The 12,453-nt window shown below is 34.8% G+C and overlaps 2 protein-coding genes across 4 annotated transcripts; one reads left to right on the top strand and one right to left on the bottom strand.

Annotated features, from left to right (window-relative positions):
* Nucleotides 1-587: 587 nt before the first annotated feature.
* On the bottom strand, nt 588-5,539 carry LOC113857037 (pyrophosphate-energized vacuolar membrane proton pump-like). 2 transcript variants are annotated; one of them, XM_027488705.1, is made up of 8 exons: nt 5,150-5,539; nt 3,368-3,942; nt 2,865-3,244; nt 2,546-2,632; nt 2,130-2,460; nt 1,485-1,895; nt 1,319-1,378; nt 588-1,222 (listed from the first exon to the last, which is right to left on the bottom strand). In XM_027488705.1, exons 1-8 carry the CDS (start codon nt 5,400-5,402, stop codon nt 1,016-1,018), a joined length of 2,304 nt encoding a protein of 767 aa, XP_027344506.1. In that variant the 5' UTR covers nt 5,403-5,539; the 3' UTR covers nt 588-1,015. The 2 variants fall into 2 exon arrangements, with proteins under 2 accessions (XP_027344506.1, XP_027344507.1); XM_027488706.1 differs by lacking the exon at nt 1,319-1,378 and having other exon boundaries at nt 1,016-1,052; nt 1,639-1,895; nt 5,150-5,471.
* Nucleotides 5,540-9,716: 4,177 nt separating this feature from the next.
* LOC113857149 (glycerol kinase) lies at nt 9,717-12,453 on the top strand. 2 transcript variants are annotated; one of them, XM_027488911.1, is made up of 4 exons: nt 9,717-9,963; nt 10,056-10,277; nt 10,647-11,604; nt 11,991-12,453. In XM_027488911.1, the coding sequence occupies exons 1-4, from the start codon at nt 9,830-9,832 to the stop codon at nt 12,234-12,236; spliced, it is 1,560 nt and encodes a 519-aa protein (XP_027344712.1). In that variant the 5' UTR covers nt 9,717-9,829; the 3' UTR covers nt 12,237-12,453. The 2 variants fall into 2 exon arrangements, with proteins under 2 accessions (XP_027344712.1, XP_027344713.1); XM_027488912.1 differs by having other exon boundaries at nt 9,724-9,963; nt 10,647-11,566; nt 12,073-12,300.

The raw sequence follows: 12,453 nt of genomic DNA, 5'->3' as shown, positions 1-12,453 counted from the left end.
ATCAATTTTGGCGTCAAAATTAATTTTGCAATTGAATATTCCAAACAAAAGTTTGCTTTATAGAATATATAGATTAGCTTAAAAAAATTTACACTATCAATTAGTGAGGAAAAAATTTAAATTAATTGTTATTGAAAGTATTGATTTTTTTTAATATAATTGTTCATAATTAGACGATAGTATAACAAATTTTACATTATCATTATATTTTAATTAATTTTTTTTATGTTTACGATCTCCCTTACGGGAGTCATCCTATCTTGGGTTGTTTTTATGGTACAACCCGTGTTGGGTTCTATATCCCCGTGGATTGGCGTGTATATTTGGACCAGTTATAGTTAAGACAATCATGTCACTCAAAAACTAAAAGAGTTGACAATCATGGCCTAACCTCATTTTAATGTCTAGACTTCTGAGTGAAGCAATAATCTTGACCTGAGCCGTATATTGGTCAAGCATTGATAAAGAAGGCATAGGAATGTTACGCACAACTCTTTAGTTTGAAGGTATAGAATCCAATCCTAGATATTGTTTAAAGATGGATTGGACTCTTGTATTAGGGAAAGTATATTTAAGCAGACAAAATACACTAAACTTTTATTTTTTGCTAGTTCTGAGTCATGTCATATAACAAAATTTCATAACAATGTTCCCACATGAGGGAAACTCAAATTTCAGCTATTTAATATTATTCATAAAATCACATCGAGGCCGCGGAAGGTTGTGTTGTAGTTTCGTGAAATTCAATTGAGGCAACTCCTGCACCTATTAACCTGCTTATCTTTAATGCGTTTACTATTTATTTTCAAAGTATTAAACGGAAAACTCTAAAGATTGTCAATTGAAAATTCACTTTGGCAAAATCTAGATTTTTGGAACAAATTTCCAGTCTTGATAGTTGAAGAGCTAGCTACCCCTAAAGGTGAAGAACATTGGTAAAAAGAAAATGCCCGCAGCCTCCGACAAAAATAGTATTAATTTAAAGAAACCTCTGCCCTAACTGCATTTCATTCCCTCAAAAGATTTTGAAAAGCAGGCCGCCATGGGTGGCGAAAAATGGGGCAAAGACAAGTGACTCCACTGCCATGAGCTTAATGAGGATGTTGAGTGAAGGGCCTGAAGTATCCTTGAGAGGGTCTCCAATGGTATCGCCAATAACAGCTGCCTTATGCGGTTCAGATCCCTTTGGGCCCAAGGTCCTTGCATGCTCAGTTGCACCAGCCTGAAATGTGAACCCACAAGAGATTTCATCAGTTAAAAAACCAAAACCAGTCGTATAATAAAAGAGTGATAACTTTAAAAGCACCAGTTAAATTACCTCAATGTACTTCTTAGCATTATCCCAGGCACCACCAGTGTTGGATGCTGATATTGCAATCTAATGAAAATCAATGCAGCAGAACAAGATTCAGCAAATTTCGCAAAATTGTATAACGATCGCTTCTACCAAATTTCATATAATGTAATCAAAGTGACAGTATTACCTGCACGCCAGAAACCAGAGAGCCTGCAAGAACACCTGACAGTGTTTCCACACCAAAGAAGATACCAACAATGAGTGGTGTGAGCATGACCAGGGCACCTGGAGGAATCATCTCCTTGATGGATGCATCAGTAGAAATCTTGACGCAGGTAGCATAATCAGGCTTGGCATGACCCTCCATGAGTCCTGGAATGGTATTGAACTGCCTACGAACCTCCTCAACCATCTTCAAAGCTGCACTTCCAACACTCTTCATGGTCATGGCAGAAAACCAGTACGGAAGCATGGCACCAACTATGAGTCCAATAAAGACCTTGGGAGTCAACACATCAACAGTTGAAATTCCGGCTCTGCTGACAAATGCACCAAATAGGGCCAAAGATACAAGAGCAGCAGACCCAATCGCAAAACCCTAGTATAAGAAAGAAAGAAAATTCAGTAATACATACTCAGAAGAATAATGAAACAAATGTAACCTTAGCTTCATATTCTATAATCTCACAGGACAAAAGCGGAAAATTCATCAAACCTCTTATCACACGCAACTTACTTTCAGCATTTAGATATTAGCATAGCAATCTATGTAACATACCATTTGAACCAGAGAATTTGATAGCCTGCTCAGAAATAAAATGCATCATAGTACCTTGCCAATGGCAGCAGTAGTGTTGCCAGCAGCATCAAGGGCGTCAGTTCTCTCACGAATACGATGGCTCATGCCTGCCATCTCAGCAATACCTCCGGCATTGTCACTGATAGGCCCATAGGCATCAATAGCCAACCCAGTCGCAATGGTGCTCAGCATCCCAAGGGCAGCCACAGCAATACCATACATTGCAGCAAAAGTAAAGCTCACAAAAATGCTGATGGCAACTGCAAAAATAGGAATTATGACGGACTTGTAACCCAGAGCAAGGCCAAAGATGACATTGGTTGCAGCACCAGTCCGGCAGGAATCAGCAACATCTTGTACAGGGCTGAAAAGCAAGCAAACAATGCAAGTCAAGACCATTGAGACAGAAGAACAGGAAAGATTGAAAAACTTTCTTAACATTCAGCTACCTGTAAGCATTGCTTGTATAGTATTCAGTAACAAACCCAATAATAAGTCCAGCCCATAGACCAACACCCACACAAAGGAACAGCTGCCTGGAAATTTTAAAAATGTCAGTAGCTAGATTTCCCAATATCAAGACAGCAAAAACAACTGACATGAGAGTTGATCACGGTGAAATAAAAACACCGGACTCAACATTTAAAGAGAAGCCAGTCTATTGTGTTTCTCTAAGGGAATTAGAAAAGAAATTACTAGACACAAATGAAGATAATAAACTTCAACATAAGGCATACAATATTGAATCTTTTATAAGCATTGTCTTACCAGCTCTTTACTTCCTTTTGAGCCCCAAAGTTGAAAATTGTGAAGGATGATGGCAGAGCAAGCCAACTAATAATTGCAATTCCAACAGTCATGAGTATTGTAGAGATGATAAGCTGCTTTTTTAATGCTGGTTCAATTTCCTTGACAGCCTTGATCTCAAAGAAATCAGTTGCAAACAGCGTAGTAATCAAACAGACAATAATGCCCATAGAACTGATAAGTAGGGGATATAACATTGCAGTGAAGTCGTGGTTGATTCCAAATGAGGAAATGGAAGCAACGACAAGGGCCGCACAGGATGATTCAGCATATGAGCCAAATAGATCAGAACCCATCCCAGCAATATCTCCAACATTATCACCAACATTATCAGCAATCACCTAACAAGATCATTGAAAGGATCAATAGTCAACACCATTATAAGCTCAGAAAATAAAGGCTGAAATAGAGATGGATACACATCAATTTATCATTTTTTTTCAAAAGGACAAAATTTATCTTACAGCTGGGTTTCTTGGATCATCCTCCGGGATATTCCTTTCAACTTTTCCAACAAGATCAGCACCAACATCAGCAGCCTTGGTATAGATACCACCACCGACTCTCCCAAACAGAGCCATGGAAGATCCACCCAAACCATAACCAGTTATAGCCTCAAAAAGACCTTCCCAATCATCACCATAGTACAGCTTAAAGAGATTGATAGCAACATAGAGCACCAAAAGACCATTGGCGGCAAGAAGGAAACCCATCACTGCACCAGACCTAAATGCGGTGATAAAGGCCTTTCCAACCCCCTTTCTAGCTTCCAAGGTTGTTCTTGCATTGGCATAGGTTGCAATTTTCATCCCAAGGTAACCAGACAGGACTGAAGTTATAGCACCGAGCAAGAAAGATACAGTGCTAAACAATGCAGTTGCAAGGGCTGGCTTGCATAGCTTGCTCTTATCATATGTGCAGGGCTGGCTCTTAGTACTGAAGCTTTCCACAGAGCCAAGGAAAAGGAAGATCAGTACTGCAAAAGCAGCCATGAAAATCCCCACATATTGATATTCAGTGAAAAGAAAGGACGTTGCACCTGTAAATCCATTCAAAACTTGTAAATACAAGATCAACATAATCCATTGAATTTATAAAACACTTTCAACAGCCAGGGTTTACAAGATAAGGCCACAGGACATACAATAAGCGACGACAAACATAAGCCAGTGAACTTAATATGGGTATTGAATCCCAAGAAACTTAAACGAAGGAAAATTGTGACTGTCAAGAGGCTCTCTAACAAAATCCAAAAAATCCATCCGAGACTCTAATTAGGCACATTAGGTCATTAGCTAGGTGCCATTTGAGCAATTACTCTACCACATGTCACATTAGGAATTAAAGAAAGTACACTCAACATCAGCATTATGGATTAATGAATGATATATGGAGCCATCACTCTACCACATGCCATGTTATGGTAATGTCGGCTCCTTACACATGCACTAGAAAAATTTCGATTCAGAATCCATAACTGTTGACAAAACATTTTGCGGTAATATATTAAGTCATAGTAAAGAAGTTGGAGTTAGTACTAGGAATGTCATCCATTAAATTTTAATAATAATAATAAAGTTAAGATAGTACTGAACGTACTAGCAGTGGATAATAACACACTGAATATTTCAAATATTTAAATAAATTAGTAAGTAGAACTGTATAACCGCCGACAGAACTGTATCCCTGTTAAACAATAATAACAACAAAAAGTCCACATAAAAACGAATATCTAACCAAGCATAAACCCCGAAACGTTTTTCTTACAGGAATGGCTCAAGATTATCATGATAAATCTTGTAGATCTTCACCACTTAAGATAGAATATTTATTAAAAATAAAAGTAGTAGCACTCAAAAGCAATAGTTAGCGAACATAATTTGCGACAAGCAGGGCGAAAAAGGAAAGGATCGCATGTTAAAAGAAAAAACAAAATAAGAGAAGGAAATCCAAAACAAAGAGTACACAAGCCCTGGCTTGAATGGATAAAGCTAATGACATGACAATGAAAAATAAATAAATAAATAAACTCTTTTCAACTTTCAACAAATGGAACCACGAAAATCAAATTGCGAATCCTCGTAGTGACAGAGAAAGGCTTTGTCAAGAACAAGCACAGGAAGCTTAAACAAGAAGAACAAAATGTTGGCTCAGGAAAAATCATCAGTTTTCAAAGAGAAGAATACGCAGAGAAACATAAGCAGATCTCAGAGGTAGATCTTCAGATCTAAACGAGAAAGTGTTACCTTCGGTGATGGCACTCTGTATCTCAGCACATTTGGCGACGACACTGTGGTCGTTGATGCCTTCTTCTTCCTCGATGAGATAGTCACCGTAACCATTCTTGTTGTGCGGGGAAGACGAAGCTCCGGGCCGGTCCGACATGAGCTTGACGCGCGAAACTAGGAACCACTGCACCAACGAGAAGACGATCCCGATGACGGCGCACGTTGGTACTACTATCTCCGTCGCAAGCTCCGACAATAGAGCCGCACCCATCCTCGCCGGAAACTACCTCCGCCGGTGACCTGAACGGAAAGATGCAACGAGAGACAGTCACAAAGAATGTATAGACGAGCTCGAGTGCGGCGAGGCGTGTGCTCTGTGTGCACGTTCATTTATATTGGGAGAAAGAGTGTTAGGGTGCATCCAATGCCTGAAGGTTATGCTGTACCCAAGTTTTACGCCGTTCCTATTAAAATATTTTACTTTCATCCAGTTTATATACGTTTTCATTTTTTTACGAATTTTATACATTAAATATTTTGTTCTGAACAGAGAAAAAATTGCAGAAAGTGGTTGTTGTCATAAGATTAATTAAAATAATTTTTATTATTAAATTTACTTTTTTAATATGTAAATAATAAGTTATATATAATAAATTTTCTAAAAAATATAACATTTAATACTAATAATGAATTAAATTACATTGAATTTTTTAATAAAAAATTACCATTGATAATTTATTATCTTCTGTGTAAGAATATTACACAAACTAAAAAAATGTATATTTCCGCATTCACCTCATTTTACTTGCGAGACTTCACAGTCCAAGCTTTTAGACATCCAGCTGGTGGATAAGTTGGAACATTCCAAAGATAAAAAAGACACTGTTTCAAAAAGTAAGGTGCATCATCTCACTCTTAAACCACTCTAAAATATGGTGTTTGTATACTTTTTTCACACTATGTTCAACGATGCAATGATCCAAATTTTAATGAAGAAAAAAAATACTGCAAGAATAAAATAATAAATCACATTTCATATTAAAGTATTTATCAATTTTTAATCTTCGTATCAAAACTTTAAACAACAATTGAAAAAGAATAAAGCCATTGTATTATGAATTTGATTATAAAATTTATTAAAATAAGTTATCAAAAACTTATTTTATATGTACTTAATAAGCTATATATGTATTCCAACAATGATCACTTGCATTTTTTTTTTAATTGTTACAACTCAAAGCAATATTAATTAGTTTAAATTATAAGTGTATTAATATTGTCTGATGTGGGCATAAAAGAATATTCTATTTGGGTTAGGTGGTAAGTGGGGGCAGGAATTGAAGGGATATGATATGGTGTCGGTGATGGAAGTGAGAACGGTGTGTGATTCATTGTTTGGGTGTGCGCAGTAACAGAGGATTGTGATTTTGTTGAATTAAGAGAATATCATTGGAGTTTAGTGACATTGACGCAACGTGCGTTGAATGGCGTGCAAAGCATCCTATCCTCCCGCCTCTTCGGTAACAATCCCTTTCTTTGCTTTTTTCTTTTTCTTTTTTTTTTCTTTTGAACATTACCTCTCCTCCAAAGTTTATGACTTGGAAACCAATAAAAATTAATTTGAATATCAACACGCTTAAACAAAATTTTGAATTCAAATTTATGTATATATAAAAAAAATTTAATAATAAACTCATCTACTATATCTAATAATATTAAGTTAAGTGACTTACTTTAAAGTGCTTTTACAATGCAAAGATTGTCTTAATAAAAAATAATAAATATTATTAATTTATATATTTTGAGTGGATTATATAATGTGATTTTATTTATTTATTTAGCATTTTTTTACATTTAAAATCTTAAAAATAATTTTTTTGCTTTAAGAATCTATTTTTAAATATCAGTTTTAATTAATTAAAGATATTTATATTATTTTATATTCCATTTGAAATCTCAATTGATCATTTATAATCTCACCTAATTTCCTCTAAATTTAAACAACTCGTATTTGGAAAGCTAAATTTAAGTAACTAGGTACATTTACATAATCTTAGAGTTTTTATTTATTTAGTATTTTTTAAAAACATAAGTACAGTGAATGAAATATTTGTTAGCATTATAGGTTTGTATTTAATTTAATTAATATTTATATATACAACAAAATAAAGTGTAAATAATATTCAGTCCCTGTGTAGAAAATACTTTTAAATTCTCCTATATAATATCGATAGTGGTTTTTTTCTCCATTAGAAGCTAGTTTCAATGAGGTTTAGGTGAAACACAGAGCATGACTTGTATAAAGGGATACATATAAATTAATCTAATCAGATATTTGGCTTAAAAAAATTAATAATGGTTGGGATGGGCATTACCTGCATATTCGGGTCCCATTGTCCAAATAAGTATTTTTCTTTTAAAGTGCAGTATGGCATAGGTGACCCCTGTTTTTGTTTTTGATATTGTGTCATTTTTCCCACATGATTGGTGGGTTACGTTGCAATTGGATCAAACACTGTCAGTAGTACACACAACTTGAGGGCCCAAAAATGTTGTTGGAAAAGGGTCTTTTGGATATGGTATAGGGCATATGCACAAATGGACGAGTGGTGACAGCAACAAGTTATGAGATACATCACGCGATTTCTTTTATTTTTGTTATTCTTCATTCCAAATCTTCTGCCACATATGATGACAGAAAATGAAATTTCATTCATAACACAAAAGACAAACAAATAGACCAAGCACATTATTTCTTTTAAACAATTTATATTAGGGCTTTTTTAGTTTTGTGTCTTTTGTTTTTACTAGTAATTAGTTAAGCCAGGTATATTGTTCAACATGTGTGCATGCCTAGTTTGACTAACTTTAATCAAGTTCATGTTTCCCAAGTCACTCATCAAACATTAAGCTAAGTTTAGTGGTGTTTCGAATTCAAGGTATTCACTTTGCAGATTTTTTTTTTCTTTCAAAAAAGGGTCCATTAAGAAGACGGGTTAAGTTCAATTTGGGAGTTTGAGTCAGTTGTTACATTAAATACACACTAATTAAAAGAGAAAAAAGAATGAAAAGTTGAATTAAAAGATTTTGCTAACTAACATTCTTAGTAAATTAATTAAGAAAATAAAAAAATAAGAAAATTTATTAAATTTATATTTAATTGTATTCAAAATCAAGGGCGATCTCTATTTATCATATATTTTTTATTTATTTATTTCACTTTTGATTCATTGACCAGTAGTCAGCAGTTGTAAACATTTAGTTGGTCCAATTGGGTATGATTTTCTGAATCAATCTTAACAAAGATAGATAAATAAGCAACCAAAGCATTACACAAAATAACTTATAAAATCAAACCAACTTATCCCTTATTTGTTTCAATACTATTCTCTGTGACCGACTTTACAATTAATTAAAAAGAATGCACAAAAAGATAGAAAATTTAATTTTATAAGACTCTGACACCAAATGAAAATAATTTTCAGCATTTTCCTGATACAATGGAAAGAGTTTGATTGGTGAACAAAAAAGTGTGGTCTGTGAGATCCACGAGCGTGGTCTGTGTGAATGGTAGAAGGCAAAGAGGTCAACAACCATAACCATAGGTGAAGCTTTTTGTGAAGAATACATATGGCAGTTGAAAATCGCCCACCAATAACGACGGAACAGACTTGCTATTAAATTCACTACCCTACAAAAACATATGGCCATCAATTTTCACAAATTTTTTTTCTCTCTCTCTATCTCTCATTTTCATTTACATGGATAATTGGTTTCACTAATTATTATGTATCTAATGGTAATTATTAAATTTATATATTGTTTCGTTCCAAAAATATACACAGTCTTGCCTTAATTTACTTAATTGTTGTAAATTTCTAAATCAAATAGTATTTTTCTAATTAAATTATATGCTCAATCTGTACAATTACTCCTCTCCCAAAAAGTGAGACAAAATTATAAGTAAATGAAATTTAAAACCGTGTTGCTCCAAAAACATAAACAAATAAAAATTTTAAATGATTCATATTTCTCCATATCTAACTAAACTTCCAGTAAAAAAGGGAAAAAATAAAAAAAAAACATGACAGTTGCTTTAGCTTTGACACAATATTAATATATCAATTTTATTAACCTCGGTCATTAATATTAAAATTAAGTATAAAAATATTAATTTCATTGAAAATATAAAAGAATAATAAATATTTTTATTAAAATATAATTATAATTATTTACTTAGAAAAACTGAAGTTAAAAAATTTAATTTGAGGGTATCGGAATGAACGGATAAATGTTGTTTGTGATAGAATCCAAACATTAGTTTAGGCATATCATCTATCTCCGAGAACACTCCACGTGGGAGAAGCACATTGGAGAAATTTGGAAGTCTGTTGATTAAAAACGAGCGATGACTTTGGAGCTTTCAAAAGAAAAACTTTATCCATTAATATTTAAGGTAATATTTAACATCACCGAAATATGAGTAAGATAAGTAACTACCGAATTACCCGGATTAACATCGACATTTCCAAAGAAGGGGTCAACAATGATAAATATAAATATTAAAAACTAATCATATCAATATGATCGTGTTTCATTGGAAATTGTTAACTGGCGGAGAGTCTTCTCTTCTGTGTTGATCAACAATAAGAACACGACAACGTTATCATCGTATTATTGGTCTCAAGAGATTAAAACATGTCTAAGGAGAATGTGTTTGTTGGCGCAATTGACCAAGGAACCAGCAGCAGCAGGTTCATAATCTACGATGCCTCGTCTCGCCCCATTGGATCTCACCAAGTTGAGTTCACTCAGTTGTACCCACAAGCAGGGTAATCAAACCAAACCCCATCTTTCAAGTTTTGTTTTTGTTTTTGTTTTTTGTCAAAATTTGTAGGTTTTATTCGCCTGGGTGTGGTTGCAGATGGGTGGAGCATAATCCTATGGAGATCTTAGAGAGTGTGAAGGTTTGTGTTGCCAAGGCTGTGGATAAGGCTACCGCTGATGGGTTCAACGTTGATAAGGGGTTGAAGGCCATTGGTCTAACCAATCAGAGGGAAACCACTCTTGTTTGGAGCAAATCCACTGGTGCTCCTCTTTACAACGCCATTGTTTGGATGGATGTTCGCACTTCTTCTATTTGCAGGTCCTCCCTTCTTTATTCCCTTTGTTAATGTTGTTTTCTGATTTGTGAACGCTTGCTTCAATAAAGGTAATCATTATAATTTCTATTCCATGAGTATACTTGTACTAAATGTTTGTTAGTTTATTAAGAATTCAATTCATGTACTGATCATTTTGCGTGTAAGTATTTGATCATTTGTGCATACTGCCACCCTTTACAGGATTTGTATTGTAGATTATTTCATTTCAAATGAAGTATTTTAGATGTTCAAGATATGGATCGGTTTGTGTATTGATTTTATAGACACATCCAGTGCCATGTATATTATTTTTTTGTTTTCAGTATTGCCATGGTCTCATAGATCAATGTTATTGAATTGTTTTGAAACAGGAGACTGGAAAAGGAGTTATCGGGTGGTAAAAGCCATTTTGTGGAGAGTTGTGGTTTGCCAATCAGCACGTATTTCAGTGCTCTGAAACTGCTGTGGCTGATGGAAAATGTGGATGCTGTGAAGGAGGCTATAAAGAAAAAGGATGCACTGTTTGGAACTATAGACACTTGGTTGATATGGAATTTAACTGGTGGGGTGAAGGGAGGATTGCATGTCACTGATATCTCAAATGCATCTCGGACGATGCTGATGAATCTAAAAACCCTTGACTGGGATGCATCTACCTTAAAAACCCTTAACATTCCTTCTGAAATTTTGCCTAAAATTGTTAGTAATTCTGAAGTTATTGGAAATATTGGTTCTGGATGGCCAATTGCTGGTCTTCCTATTGCTGGATGTTTAGGAGATCAGCATGCAGCAATGTTAGGACAAGCATGCCGTAAAGGAGAGGCTAAAACCACTTATGGAACTGGTGCTTTCATACTGCTAAATACTGGTGAAGGGATAATTCAATCAACACATGGTCTTCTATCCACTATAGCCTTCAAGCTTGGTCCAAAAGCTCCAACCAATTATGCATTGGAAGGTTCAGTTGCTATTGCTGGAGCTGCAGTGCAGTGGCTTAGAGACAGTCTTGAGATCATTTCTAGTGCTCCAGAGATAGAGGCTTTGGCATTGCAGGTTGAATCCACAGGTGGAGTTTACTTTGTTCCTGCTTTTAATGGACTGTTTGCACCATGGTGGCGTGATGATGCTCGTGGAGTTTGTATTGGAATAACTAGGTTTACAAGCAAGGCTCACATTGCTCGAGCTGTGCTTGAGAGCATGTGTTTCCAAGTGAAAGATGTCTTAGATTCAATGCACAAAGATTCAGGAGAAAGTGAAGCCAAGAAGAAGGAATTTTTGCTTAGAGTGGATGGTGGAGCAACTGCAAACAACCTGTTGATGCAGATTCAGGTTTGGACTAATTTCAATTCTTTTTTCTTTCTTCTAATTCCATATATCTCTAATATATTTAACTTTGTTGATTAGCATGTTTGTTTTGCCCTAACAATAACATTTTATGATTTCTGGTTTGTAATGCTTCTTTAGTGCTAATATTTTCCTTTCAAGATCTGTAAACCTTGCATTTTTATGTGATAGAAAATATTGGTAAAAGTATTGGGTGATTGGCCGTGAAAATGTTAGATTTGGCTTCTCTCTGTTGTAACTCCTAACATTTGCTTCCTATTGTGAAACTGATACATGTTAATAGTTACTGAAATGTTCATGTTAATATGTTGATGCAAAAGCTGTTTTAATTTTCACATAACCGATAAAATTTTGTTAATAATGTTGTTCAGGCAGATTTGTTGGGAAGTTCAGTAGTTAGACCTGCTGACATAGAGACAACAGCACTTGGAGCTGCCTATGCTGCTGGATTAGCTATTGGGATTTGGAAAGAAGATTATATTTTCAATTCTGGGGAGAAGCTGAAGAATGCTCATGTTTTTCGTCCCATAATGGCCGAGGATGTCAGAAAAAAGAAAGTGGAGTCTTGGTGCAAAGCAGTTAGTAGAACTTTTGACTTAGCTGATCTTACGCTTTGAAGGTCTTTTGCAGTTCTTTTTTTTCTTTCATGAACTCAATTTCTGGGTATACCTTTTTATTTTTAGCCTTAGTCACTAAAATGAAGGGAATAATTATGTTATTTATCAAATAAATTTGACATTTTGTTTCCATTTTTTCCTTGTATTTTGAAGACCAATAGCATTGCATAAAAAAAAAAAAAGAAATACATGACTGGGAGTTTCTTAATCTTTTCGG

Source organism: Abrus precatorius, unplaced genomic scaffold, assembly GCF_003935025.1.
Source record: "Abrus precatorius isolate BTA unplaced genomic scaffold, Abrus_2018 Scaffold153, whole genome shotgun sequence".
Lineage (NCBI taxonomy): Eukaryota > Viridiplantae > Streptophyta > Magnoliopsida > Fabales > Fabaceae > Abrus > Abrus precatorius.
Note: the sequence above shows the minus strand (reverse complement) of the source record. Positions and strands in the feature narration are given on the sequence as shown.